Below are 14,454 nucleotides of genomic sequence, written 5' to 3'. Positions count from 1 at the left end.
ATTCTAGCCTTTCTTGTTGGAACAAGTAGGTCAATACTGGTCTTTTTCTCTCTCTTTTTTTTTTAGTAAGAAAGTTCAGTACTTTATTTTGCATTTCTTTTTTCATTTTCGTATAGGTCTTCAATAAAAGGTTAGGGATAGGGTTAGGGGTAGGGTTAGCCTTAATGCTTTTCATGACTCTCTTACTATGCTGCATAATACCAAGGTATTATATACAATGCCAAGGGAAAATATACAGCACATTAAAATAACAGACATTTCATGCTTTGCCTAAAAATGTCATGCATTCTACAGATTTACTAGGCATTCTATACAACACCAGCTTTTTACACATTGCTGGTAGCATCTATAATGTATGAAGCACCTATAAACCATTCAAAACATATTTTTTCAGGGACTAAATCCAGGGGAGATTGTAAAAGATTCTGAAAAAAGCTTGGTAGCAAAAATCATAACTCTTATTGAGAGGAATATCAAGGTTGCCAGTGCTTAACAAATGGAAGAGGCTGGATTGATGTATATTTTAAATTCTCCACAGCTACAAAATGGAAAGTTCCACCAAGTGAGATGTGTAGCTGTTCCATTGAAACTTTCCTTCTGTAAACTGTAAGAAGAGTACAGACAGTCTTTGATTTAGGATCATAATGGAGCCTGCCCATTGCAGTCATAACTCCTGAAAGTTTAAAAGCAGGTGATCATGTGATCACCTTTTTATGGTAGGTGTTAAGCAAACCCATTGTTTGATATGGGATGTTGATGAAAGCCAGAAAAAAACTTTTCAGCAAAAATATAAATTGTGGTCACATGACTGTGCTGCAAATGACTGTAAATGCAGGCCGATTGCCAATTGTCCAAAATGTGGACGTGATCGGGGGAGTAGCCATTGGAACTTCAGAATTGGGACTCACCTTTTAGGGTCCGTCATAATTTGAATAGACAATAAGCACTGGTAATAAGTTGAGGACTACCTATAAACTATTTCTTATCAATAAAGCTTAATTCAGGTAGACTTTTGTTTTCCCCATCATGATGGTGATGAACGGCAAACATTCTAGTTATGCAGAACTCTTTGATAAATCACATACTATATGAGATTTTCCAGGGATGTTTCTATAGAGCAATTGGAAAGAGAGGAAAAATAGCCTTAAAGACAACTCTAGATCTGCTTTGGTTCTCTTGTAATCTGTTCGTGTACCTCTGCTTCCTCCCCAATGCTGGGTTCTGCAATCTTTGAAGCTCCATTCAACAGTGTAGGCAACTTTTTTTCTGAACTGTAAGAAGGAATGAAAGTGGTCTTCTTGTTTATTTTGTGGCTATTAGATCCTTTCTCTTGAAAACCAAGAGAGATCTCCAGATTACCAATATTCGGCCAAAGTGAAGAGGCCTTCTGTTTCCAAAGATGGGAGGAAGGGTACTTTCAAGCCTCAGGTTCCCTCCTCTCCAGCAGCTGACGTGAGCAAAGCCCCAAGTTCTACAGTCACAGATACCAATAAAAGGGCTGACGGGACAGAAACAGGCCTACCATCCAATCCTAATCCACAGTGGCCAACAGATCTCAGCAGAAGTTCCTCCAGTCTTCTGGCCTCCAATTTAAGTGGTTCTCCCAGCCACCTTTCAGTCAAAGAACCTACTCCAAGTATCGCTTCAGACATCTCTCTCCCCATCGCCACTCAGGAGCTGCGACAACGTCTGAGGCAACTTGAAAAGTACAGTCCCAAGTTCTTTTTTTATATTGTATCTATTCATAAATTCTTACCTTGGCATTTTACTTTCAGTTCTCTTCCTAATGATTCTAAGCATAATATTTGCATTTTGTTTACAACATCTGTACATTGAATTGACATTTTCACGAGGTCTCCACCTTGACTCAGATATTTATTTGCAAGTTTAAAAAGCACCAGTCCTGGCATCTCACAATTTATATATTGCCAGTATTTCTCCTCCCCAGTTTCTGCACAATAAGCAGCTCTTGTTTTGTATTGTTACTTCCAAAACATGTCTTCACAAATCAACAATTACTTAATATTCAGTAATGCTGTATTTTAATTGTGTCTGGAAAATCAGAATGAATTGTAAATTGTACATACAGAATCTCATTGGGATTATGTGTACAGGTGGGTTAGAACAGTATTTTAGGGTCCTTATTGAAATATTTATTTCATATTTCTGTCATTGGGATATAATGTATCCACAAAATCACAAAAGGAAGAATTATTGTTTTATCATTGTGGAAACTCAACCTTGACAGTTTGCATTATCCTGATTTTTGTAGTGGAACAACGTTGGGACAGTCTCCATTGGGCCAGATTCAGCTAACCATTCGCCACAGTTCACAGAGAAACAAACTTATGGTGGTGGTGCACACATGCAGGTGATCGTATTTCTTGCATTTATCAATTTATCTACAAGGTAGCTATGTTAGAGAACTGGGAAGGCTCTGCTTTCTTTGCCCCATCTTGTCAAAAATGCTGAACTTTATTCCTCCAGTTAAATCTCCCAGTTTAACTGTGACTTTGGAAATCCAGGATGAGGGCTTGTATCCAGGCAGATGGGAAAAAAGAGTTCAGTGAATCCTGAAGAAGGGGGTCCCTACTGAACATTGCCAAAATCTGCAGATGTGCTGTTTTATTAACTATTTCTGATCTGAATATTTTGTACCCCTTTATTTTAGAAATTTAATCGCCTTTTCAGAAGAAGGGTCTGATCCCTATGTTCGAATGTATTTACTGCCTGACAAGAGGAGATCAGGGAGAAGAAAAACGAGTGTTTCAAAGAAGAATTTAAATCCAGTGTTTGATCAGGCGTATGTTGCAGTCTGTTTCCTGTTTTTATAGCATAAAGTTGGGAAATAGTTAAAATTACTTTCTTTGTACTGAAATGGGACTTATATTGATTTTTGAGAAGTCATCTAGAAAGTGGTTAATATTTCACTGTCACTAGACATGCAATGCAGGAAGATAAAAATAAATGCATCATGTGGCTAATTAGCATCCCCTGGTTTATTTTGTTATCCTCTCTATAAATAAGATTATAAAAAATGGGTCTTTCGGTACGATCAAAATATTCTTTGTAGAAGATAAGTTGTCAAAAAAGCCTATCAATTGAGTGCTAATTGATATAAATATTTTAATTTAACAAAATAGAATTTGGAGTTGTGCCCGGGGGGAAATATAGATATTAAAATGAGCATAGAAACAGTGGAATACAAATAATTTTGCAGAGGGAAATGTTCCTTATGTAATAGATATGAGTTGAGCAGTTGTAACCTCAAAAATCTTGCTGATTTTCAGGGTCCTTTAGCCAAATACTCTGAAGCTACAGATCTCCTGATTTCAAACTACTTTGATTATATTCTGTCTGAAACATTTTTCCCTCCTCAGTTTTGATTTCAGCGTTTCGTTGGCTGATCTACAAAGAAGAACTTTAGATGTTGCAGTGAAGAACAGTGGAGGATTCTTGTCTAAAGATAAAGGTCTGCTTGGCAAGGTGAGTATCGCAGATGTAAAAAAAGCATGTGGCAAATAAATGTGAATTGAAGTATTGTAGAATATCAGTTATTTCCTCTTTTGGGGGCAAAGTTTATTTATTTATTTAATTTATATGCTACATGTCTCACTATCCAGGTGATTCCGGGCAGCTTACAAGACAGTAAATGGAAGAGCATACAAACATTAAAATTAACAGGAATTAGATAAAACTGGGAACCAAGTACATGAGCAGCATGGAGATGGGATCTTCTTTTGTAATCTACTAGTCACCTCTAGCACAGAATACCCCCCCCAATGGGACCCCCATGCCAATTGGCAGAGCCATGTTTTGAGGTGTTTCCAGAAATCCAAGAGGATGAGGATGGATTATGGACATAAACTAATAAACTAATCCGATAGATCTGATTCTGAAACAGAATTACTTATTTTTCCTTTATCTATTCAGTAGCAAGATCCTATTGAGCTGATCTGTAAAGATTTGAGTTGGAAAAAAATCTCAGACGTTACTTTTACCTTGTTTGACATATTTCTTCTTAGGATTTAAGATCCATGCACGTGGAGGGGAAGCTGTGAAAAATATTCATAAAATAAAGCTCGTTGTTGAAGAGAACTTTGTAGTGGGATCACAGTTCAGATTTCACTTTTGTGAGCAATGACTTTATGCATACATGAGGTTAGGAGTCAAAGCCAGAAGCTAGGATGTCTTTCCACATGTAGAATCTAGTGTCATAATTTAGTTTCTTGTTCTCACAGGTATTGATACCACTGGCTTCAGAAGAACTTTCCAAAAATTGTACTCAGTGGTAAGTACAGCCATAGGATGCCTTTTCAATTTTACCTCATTGAGAATTTGGATAAGAGTTTATTGTTTCTTTTTTCTTCTGTTCGCTTTATAGGTATGACTTGACAGAAGATGGGACAAGGCCTAATGTTGCACCTTAGGCAGCTTTGGATTCTAGAAGCTCCTGTTAGCATATCTTTGCAAATCTTTATGTATTTTATCAGCATTGTTATTACAATATTACTTTTTATAACACTTAGTTACTTGGCCCATCACCCCAACCGTTTTATTATATTTTGAGATTTTGCCATAGGCTTAAGTCAGCTTACTTATAAACCATTTTTTCTCATTTGTTACAACAATATTAATGTGCAATAGGTTTGTAGAATAAACATTTGTTTCAGTAGGTCCTGTTATGGCATTTCTGTCCTTAAGAAAAGTGGGCTATCTTTTACTTTTTTTATCTTATTTGTGTTTCATCAAGATGTCTGCCATGTAAATAGATACTATTTTTTAAAATGCATTTTCCTCAGAGGTGTGAATGCAGAAGAAAATGTCAAAGAAAACTATTTTGTTTGAAAAAACGTATGATATAAAAACCGTAAGACAATTTTGAAAATAGCCTAGCTAGCAAAATGGACTTAATCTTACTAATATTATGGATTTAAGAGTTTCTTATTTTTTAAAAATGAAAGCTATTGATGTAATGATGTATGATTAAAGATTTGCAAAAAGGAAAAATACAAAATATTAACCTTTAATATTTATATTGAAAAATGTATTCTTTGAATTTCAGATAATGCATATAATTCACAAATGCAGATATTATATATTTAGCCAGGATGTGAAATGAAGATTTATATAGTACAGTACTATGTTTTTTCCATTCACCACTTCTTATTAAAAATTTATTTGCTCTTTCCGCAATGTAGGGAAATGCCTATGTAACAGTATGCTCAAGATATATAATGAATTAGGATTTGGCAGCCACCCTGATACAACATTGTCATGTCACATTGATTGCTACAGATAGGAAACTGTTTATAACTGAGTCTAAAAGCATGTTTACAATTGTATGTGGAATACCAGCAAATAATGAGCTCAAGTTGCAGAGATTTCTGAATTTCTGCTTGATTCTTTCATAGTTGTTTCAGTACTATCAGTATTGGTACTGAAACAACTATGAAAGAATCAAGCAGAAATTCAGAAATCAGTATTGGTGCCTTGAGCAGTTAATTCTTTTTTTTTTTTTATCAATGCATGTATTAGCCACATAGCATTCACTGCACTGCATTCTTTTTGAAAGTATCAGTTCCAAAATTGATTCATTCACACATTACTAATAAGGAATATGACAGTGTAGAATGGGAGGACAGAGTGTGCAAAAGCAGCATTGAAGCTGATCCACAGTGCTTCTGTATAACAATAATGCAGGAAAAAAGACCACCTGTGAGTCATTTAAAATCCAATGTATTTTCTAATCAGTATAGCTTTTTTCCCATTTGATATTTGCAGGCCCAGGAAATACAAGAACAGTTTGCAAAAATGGGCTTTGTTATTTGAGTGTGAACATTTTATTCATTGTTGCTGTCAGAATAGAATCAAGGGGGCATTAATTATAGTTAATCAGGAGCAGTGTTGGCCCAGAATGCAGTACTGCAGGCTACTTCTGCTGACTGCTGGCTGCCAGCAGTTCAATTCTCACCGGCTTAAGATTGACTCAGGCTTCCATCCTTCCAAGGCTGGTAAAATGAGGATTGTTGGGGACAATATGCTGACTCTGTAAACCATTTAGAGAAGGCTGTAAAGCACTGTGAAGAGGTATATAAGTCAAAGTGCTATTGCTATTTATTCAAATATTTTTCACAGCTTCCTCAGATGGTTTTTACAAAAATGATGAATTTTTGTATTTTAATCCAAGAAATGGCAATAGTTCCATGGAAGTTGGTAGCTACACACCATCTTGAATATTTATGCAATGCCTTTCTAAAAATAATATAATGGTATAAAATAATAATATTTTATCAGAATTTAGAGAGTCTTAGAAAGTCTTCTGGCCAAATGATTTCCATGGGTGAATAAACTTTAGGGATATTAGCTTTATAATTGAACCTACAAAATCTTAACTCTGGCTTAGACAATTTTGAAGAAATTCTCCAAGAGGAGCAGTCTTCACTGAAGCTTGTAGAGATCTTCCCATTGTGCCCTATAAATAACTAGACTACTAAGATACCAAAGTGCCTGTAACATATGTAGCAAATTGTCTATATCATGTTTTGAATATCAGTTGTCTATATTTCAGTGTGATGTACCTGCACATGGGCATGTATGCTTCTCCTGTGTTTTATTATGAATGTGCCTCATGAGGTAGACTTTATAACATCAATCTGACATTGGCTTCATACAGAATAGCATGTAACTCTTCTCACAACATAGCTTAGGTTAGTGGTTATCACTTCCTTTTAAATGACAAAAATACATTTATTACATGACAACTTTCAGGGAAATCTAAGAAGGGAGAATATGCAAGAGGATTCAGCCATCAACTATAGTTATAAGGAAAAAAATGATATATATAAATAATCACATAATTTGACGTTTTACCGAAGAAAACTAAGAGATCATCTAACCCTTGCATTCACTTGTGGATTAAAGTGACATCAGTAAGTAAGAGTACTGTATGGTGGCATTGCTTAAGTAGTAATTTCCAAAGTTGTATTTGAATTCTAATAAAGGATAGTGTGAGAAGAAGAGGCTCATAATATCAACAAATGTATGCAGAACAATCTAGCACTTCGGGCTTTTTTGCAATCAAAAACTAAAATTGGCAAAAGGAATAAAAAATGAGAAAAAACAAAGGCCCATTAGTAAGTTGAAATAAGCCTTTAGTTTGATGTTAAGCTACATAAAGTAATTTTTTCATCCCTATCATCTTCTCTGTTCTTTCTAATAAGGCCACATTTCTTGCATTTTGCATAAAGTGCAAAAAATTGAATTGATGCTATGTGAAATGTATTGAAAATAGCTCTGCAGTAAAGAGATGTAGAAAATTTGGACCAAAATCTGAATTATTAGTAAAACATTTTTTCTGCCTTTGGGACATAGAAACTTGAGTCCATGAATATTCTGTTCACAGTTTAATGGTTCACTGAAGAACGATAAGGATTGATGAGATTCCAATTAGCAAATCTATGACTGAGTAACCATCAGACTAGATTTCTGTGTTTTTTATTCTGTGCCTTAAAAAGAAAGCTTAAATATTTCATGTAATGAAAGCCAAGCTTTGTTCTCTGTATTTACCCATCTTTATGTGCTATTGAAACTGTTTGGTGCAGGGTTTTTTTGCTGCATTTTGTATTTAGAGCTGTTGTAATCTGACCAACAATGAAGCTGTTATTTGACTTAGGGATTTAACATTCTTTCCTGCTTTGAACTCTCTATCATGATGCAGCAACTGAAGAAAAGAAAAGAAGAGAAGAGAAAAGAAAAAAGAAGAGTAGTTTGACTACAGATTGCATTTTTTTGCTGATCTAATTTTGCTATTGCATGTATTTATTCAGTAAATGATTCATATGGAACTCACTGCCTCTTTTCATTCATTCAAAGACCATCTGCTAAGTTTACTTGATATAATTAGCAGCTTTTAGTGCCCTCAGTTCACCTCCCAAAGCATTGTATTACATACAGATACACTGAAATAAGGAAAAACAGATACAAAAAGAATCACAGCTTTTTTTTGTTGCAATTTGCAATCCATCCTGTGGAGTGATGGAAATTACCCAACATTTGAAGGTTTTCTTAAGACTTTGATGAAAGTGTACAAAAAGAAGAAAAACTGCTTGGCAAGTGTTGCCATGAATATGAATTAAATCTTATTTCTTGTTCTCCTTAGTTGATTCCACCTTTCCTTTCTTCCAACATTAATTTTAAAATGGGTGGTCTATTTTAAAAATGTTTGCAGCATTATATGTCTTTAATACCTGTAGATTCCTCTTTGAAAAAACACTGTCCATTGTGAAATTTGTGACATCTGACTGAATGTGAATGTTGTTTACTTTTAGCCAATCAGAATCTCAGCATCTCAACAATTCTTTTATCACCTTGACAATTACAGTAATAATATAGACTACACTTCTGAAAACATAAGGGGACAAGAGGGATATATAAATAAACAAACAAATAAATAAATGTACTGCTTTATAAATCCTTAGTATGGCCACACTTGGAATACCAGATTCAGTTTTGGTCACCACATCACAAAAATATGTTGAGACTGGAAAAAGTGCTGAGAAGAGCAACTAGGATGATTAAAGGCCTGGAGATTAAAATGCATGAACGGTTGCAGGAATTGGGTCTGGCCAGTCTAGAGAAAAGAAGGACTAGGAGTGACATAGCAGTGTTCCAATATTTGAGGGGCTGCCACAAAGAAAAGGGAGTTATTTTCCAAAGCACCAGAAGGCAAGGCAAGAAACAATGGATGGAAACTAATCATGAAAAGAGACAACCTGGAATTAAGGACAAACTTCCTAAAAGAACAATTAACCAGTGGAACAGCTTGCCTTTCAGAAGTTGTGGGTGCTTCATCACTGGAGGTTTTTAATTAAAGACTGGGCAGCCAGTTGTCTGAAATGGTATAGGATTTCCTGCTTGAACAAGGGGGTTGGGCTGGATGATCTCCAAGGTTCCTTCCAGCTCTATTCAGATTAATTTAAATACAATGACAAGATTCTGAGTAAACATACAAAGGATCACACTTTTAATTAAAAAACTATATTCACTACAGAATGAAATACGAGGAATCGTTGCCACTTAAAATCTGGATCATTTCACAGTCTTTACAATAAATGAATGTCACATTAACATTTCATTACCTTTGTCCTTAACTTCCCTTGTCTTTTATTTCTACAAAACCCCAAAGTATTTTAACATTGTTCAGCTTTCTATACGTTGCAGTTATATACTTTTCTGTACACAACTTGAATCTAGGACATTTGGAATCTGTCTAGTAGTGGGGCTGCAGCTGAACATTTAAATGTAAAATCAAAAGTTAAAGGATGCAAAAACTTTTTAAACTCTCAAGTCATTTTGGACTTCAAGCCATTTTTCAAAATAATGTGCTGAAAAGCAACAGCTATGCTAGAAATTTTAAAATATAGACAATTCATCAGGCTGCAGCAGAGGGAGCTGAATATTTAACACTCTGTACACAATCAGTACACAGAACCAACATCAGTCATTCAAAACAAAAAGCAACTAGGAGAGTTATTGCTGCTGCATCTTGATCACTTGCAGCTTCTTAGTCATCTCTAAGGGAGTCCCATGCAGAATGCCTCACAGTAGTCTAATGTAGCAGTCATCAGTGTTTTATTTGATTTATTTTATTTTTGTGCAAGGCATCCTGGTCAAGGTAGAATGGTCACTGGCACACGATCCAAGAATGCCCACTGCTCACTTCAGGAATGGAGACTTCAAACGAACCTTCCAAGTCATGAACCAAGATTTTTCAGAGGAATACAACCTGTCAAGAATGAGGGATTTATATTATTGACCAATATTTATTAACCTACATTAATTTCATCCTGGATTTTGTCCAATCCAGATCTTTACAGACTTCATCACATCCAGGGCATCTCCATCTCAGGCTGAGGTGGCAATCCACTGTTACCTGCTTCTGCATAACCTCTAAGATAAGATAACCTTTATTGTCATTTTTTACCATGAGCACACTGGCCCATATTAAAAATGAAATTCTGTTGCCTGCTTTCAAAAGAAAGTATATACCTATACACACACATACATAACACACACACACACACACACACACACATATATATATATACATATAAATATTAATCACTGTCCATTTTGAATACATAGTGGAAAGAGGAAACTTGAGAGTTCACAAGGTTGATGCTATATGGAACAAAACTGTATGTTCTGCTTGGGATACCACGAAGCCTCTTCCCAAAAGGTAACAAGAAAGGCTTCTCATCTCAAGCCAATGGATTAGATCAGGGATCCCCAACCCCTGGTCTGTGGACCGGCACTGGTCTGCAGCATGCCAACAAGCGGGCCACACAAGCAAGCAAAGCTCCATCCTCGGGATGCAGGCAGTATTCAAAACCACATTCCCTCTGGTCAGCGGAAAAACCTTTCTCCATGGCACTGTTCCCTAGTGCCCAAAAGGTTGGGGACCTCTGGATTAGATAACATGGGGGGAGAACCAAGCAATGAAGCTGTAAGGACCCCATCTTTGCATCGCCATGATCATCACATGCAGTCCCCCACTCAGGGAGAAGTGGAAGCACCACAGGTCAGTGTTTTGAAGTCCTACTGATTGCAAGCAGCCTAGAAGGATACTATGGCTGATGGTATCAAATGCTGTAACAGGGCTACCAAACACACAAGACATGCACTCTCTCTACTGAAGTCCAGGCATGGCTCATCTACCAGAATGATCAGTGTATTTTCTTTCCCATAGCAGGCCTGAATTCTGAATGCTGGCAGAACAGATTCTAGATCATCTTCCTTCTGCATCTTCTGTTGCTAATTTACCAACACCATCTCAACAACCTTTTCTAACAAGGGAATGTTGGAGATTAGCTGCATATGATCAAACAACCTCTTCAGAGAAAGGGATACCCTTCCTCCTTTAAAGCAGGTAGAACCACACGCTCCCAATGAAATGTTGGTAGTCCTTGAGGGCACCTTTAACTTTGTACTGCAGGTCTTTGGGCAACAGCCCTTCTTGGTCTACAAATATGGATACTATTATATCATTAAGAGATGAAAACTGCCATCCACTCTCAAATGGTGAAATGGTTTCTTGGCTGTGGATGTGCATATTTTATAAAACTCAAACTATAATTAAGAAAGTGGCATCACTGTAACAGGGTCAGTAATCATCTGAGGAAGCATCCTCCTAAGCAGACCAAATAACCAGCTTTCGCCTTTATTTGTTTCCAATACTGTAGCGCAATGGCTCAACATGTTGTCCATAGACCTCCAGGGGCTGCAATGTTGTCACAGAGAGTCTGTGAAGGCTTGAAGAAATATTATGATTTAAATCTTGAATTAAGTCTTGGGGGTCCGTGGTCATGATCTATGACCACAAAAGGTATTTAAAGGGGGTCTGTGGTGAAGAAAAAGTTGAGAACCACTGCTGTAGCACATCTAATAAGACTCCATCTGCATTTTGGAAGACCATAAAGGGAAATTACACCCTGATGCTTTTTTAGAAAACCATACTCAATGAGTAGTCCTCAATGGCACTACATCTACATGGAGGGAAGTAAGCAGTGGGGTGCCATAAGGTTCTGTCTTAGGCCCAGTGCTCTTCAATATCTTCATCAATGACTTAGATGAGAGAATAGAAGGGGAACTCATCAAATTTGCAGATGACACTAAGCTGGCAGGAATAGCCAACATCCCAGAAGACAAACTCTGGATCCAAAAATATCTTGACAGACTTGAACAATGAGCCCAATTCAACAAAATGAAATTTAATGTGGAGAAAAGCAAAGTTTTACACCTGGGCAGGAAAAACCAAAAGTACAAATACAAATTAGGTGAAACCTGGCTCAAAAACAGTAACTGTGAGAGGGACCTTGGATCCTAGTGGATGATCATTTGAATATGAGCCAGCAGTGTGCAGCAGCAGCCAAAAAGCGAATACAATCCTTGATTGTATAAACAGAAGCATAAAATCAAAATCATGTGAAGTATTAATACTGCTTTATAAAGCCTTAGTAAGACTACATCTGGAATACTGCATCCAGTTTTGGTCACATTACAAAAAAGCAACTAAGATGGTTAAAGGCCTGGAGACTAAAACATATAAAGAACGGGTGCAGGATTTGAGATTGGCTAGTCTAGAGAAAAGGAAGACTGGGGGGATATCATATGATATAGCAGTATTTCAGTACTTGAGAGGCTGCTACAAAGAGGAGGTGGTCAACTTATTCTCCAAAGAACCAAAGGGCAGGGCAAGAAATGCTGTGGATGCTTCATTATTGGATGTTTTAAAGAAGAGACTGGACAGTTACTTGGCTGAAATGTTATGGGATCTCCTGCTTGAGTAGGGGGCTAGACTAGAAGACCACCAAGGTTCCTTCCAGCTCTATTTTGATCTAAATGAGATGGGGTCAACCTATTTTCCAAAGCACCTGGAGGCAGGATAGGAAGTAATAGATGGAAACTAATCAAACAGAGGAGCAACCTACAACTAAGGAGAAGTTTCCTGACAGAACAATTAATCAGTGGAATGATTTGCCTCCAGAAGTTGTGAGTGTTCCAACCCTGGAGGTTTTAAGAAGAGATTGGACAACCATTTGTCTGAAATGGTATAGGGCTTCCTGCCTGAGCAGGAGGTTGGACTAGAAAACCTCCAAGAACCCTTCCAACTCTGTTATTCTGATATTCTGTAGATCTATCATTCATCTATTATCATCATCATGTCCTGTGCTAAGCACATTGGGCTACAAATATACTCCACAATTTTCGGTCTGCAGCTACCGACTGCCTTCTTCCATTTAAGGTTGATGTTTTTCAACTCTTCCTGTTTGATGCCAGGTTTTCTTTGGCCTTCCTCTTTTACTTAGACTCTCTACTGGTATCCTATTGATTGTGGTTTTCACTGGACATTGCTCACTTATGCAGGGCACATGTCCAGCAAAGCGCATTCTTTGTTCTGTCAGTATCTCAGAGAGCGTTTGGGAATTACTTCTTTGTGGAATTTCCTCATTTGTGACATAGTCCCGATATGAGATATGAAAAATCCTTCTGAAACAATGTTGTTGGAAGATGTTGACCTTATGAGTAATTCTTGTTATAGATTTCCTGGGTCTCATTGGCATAGACAGCAATCGGTATGATAATGGCATTAAATAATCTGATCTTGGTTGCTGTGCTTATAGTGGACATGGTCCATATCGAGTATATCTGTTGGAAGACAGCAGTTGCTTTACCTATTTGGTATTTCACATCTGCTTCTGTTCTACTATCTGTGTATCCTTGATGCTGCCAAGGTAGTTAAATTGTTTCACATATTTTAAGGCCTGTCCTTCTAATGTTATCAGAATGTTGTCTTGAACTTTGCATCGGCTTGGTCTTGTCTTCACCAATTTTTAAGCCCACTTTACTTGCCTCTGCATCAAGTGCCAGTATCATATCTTTCAGTTGTGTCTTAGTGTTTGCAAGTAAAAGCAATGTCATCAACAAAATCTAGATCAGTCAATTTGCCTTGTTTATTCCACAGAATGCCAAAATCCAACATATTCATTACCTTTTTCATGGTATATAGTCCATGATAATCTATATAAATAAAAATGTAAATGATAGTTTGTTCAAAATCTTAAATCTCCGAAAGTTCTTCACCGATTGCTTTGAAATTTTGACACAACGTTGCATTCGAATACGCATGTGTTTTTATATACCTATATTATATAGATGTCACACCTGTGACAGGTAAAACATGTTTTTTAAAAAAACAGTGCCATCTGTTGGACATAAAAGCAACACACGCTTTTACCAGACTGAGCCATAGCAATGCGTGGCTGGGTACAGCTAGTCTTAAATAAAAATGGAGATAGGACACAACACTACCTTACACTGGTATTAATCGCAAAGAAGTCAGTGCTGCCATTTTCAGTTTTTACACAGCACATAATGTTGTTGTAAAGATGTTAACATATCTCTTAGAGATACCGTGTTTGTATTATGTTTCATAGTGATTCTCTATTGACAGAGTCAAATGCTTTTAAAATCAATAAAGTTAATTATCCCCTGCTTTTGGTATTCCTTGCTCTGTTCAATAATATTTTGCAGTGAGAAGTTCTGTTCACTGCATGAGCAACCTTGTCTGAATCTGGCTTGTTCTTCATGCATATATTGTTCGATCTTGTTTTGGAATCATTTGAATAGGATAGTACATAGCACCTTTCCAGGGACTGAGAGAAGTATGATACCTCTCCAATTGTTACAATCACTTAGGTTGTCCTTTTGGGGTATCTTTTTTCCCATCATCTGGAACACGTCATTTAGTAGTTTAGTAGACTTACAAATGGCTGCCTTGCCCCCATGTTTCAGGAGTTCAGCTGATTTTTCATTTAATCCAGATTTTATTGTTCTTTAGTGCTTGTATTGCTTTCTTCAGTTCTCTTTGGGTGATTGGTCTTATATCTATAG

The 14,454-nt window shown here is 36.8% G+C and overlaps 1 protein-coding gene across 2 annotated transcripts in view; it reads left to right on the top strand.

Annotated features, from left to right (window-relative positions):
• Positions 1 to 5,514, top strand: part of ESYT2 (extended synaptotagmin 2) — a 60,263-nt gene extending 54,749 nt beyond the window's left edge. For both annotated transcript variants that reach the window (XM_015811486.2, XM_029283248.1), the window contains 6 exons: positions 1,321 to 1,706; positions 2,273 to 2,371; positions 2,672 to 2,803; positions 3,381 to 3,486; positions 4,242 to 4,291; positions 4,385 to 5,514. In XM_015811486.2, the coding sequence (XP_015666972.2) occupies positions 1,321 to 1,706; positions 2,273 to 2,371; positions 2,672 to 2,803; positions 3,381 to 3,486; positions 4,242 to 4,291; positions 4,385 to 4,430 (819 nt within the window). In that variant the 3' untranslated portion in view covers positions 4,431 to 5,514. The remainder of the gene's footprint in view (positions 1 to 1,320; positions 1,707 to 2,272; positions 2,372 to 2,671; positions 2,804 to 3,380; positions 3,487 to 4,241; positions 4,292 to 4,384) is intronic.
• The last annotated feature ends 8,940 nt before the right edge of the window (positions 5,515 to 14,454 follow it).

The sequence above is a fragment of the Protobothrops mucrosquamatus genome, unplaced genomic scaffold (genome assembly GCF_001527695.2).
Source record: "Protobothrops mucrosquamatus isolate PMUCROS unplaced genomic scaffold, P.Mucros_1.0 scaffold42, whole genome shotgun sequence".
Classification (NCBI taxonomy): Eukaryota; Metazoa; Chordata; class Lepidosauria; order Squamata; family Viperidae; genus Protobothrops; species Protobothrops mucrosquamatus.
Note: the sequence above shows the minus strand (reverse complement) of the source record. Positions and strands in the feature narration are given on the sequence as shown.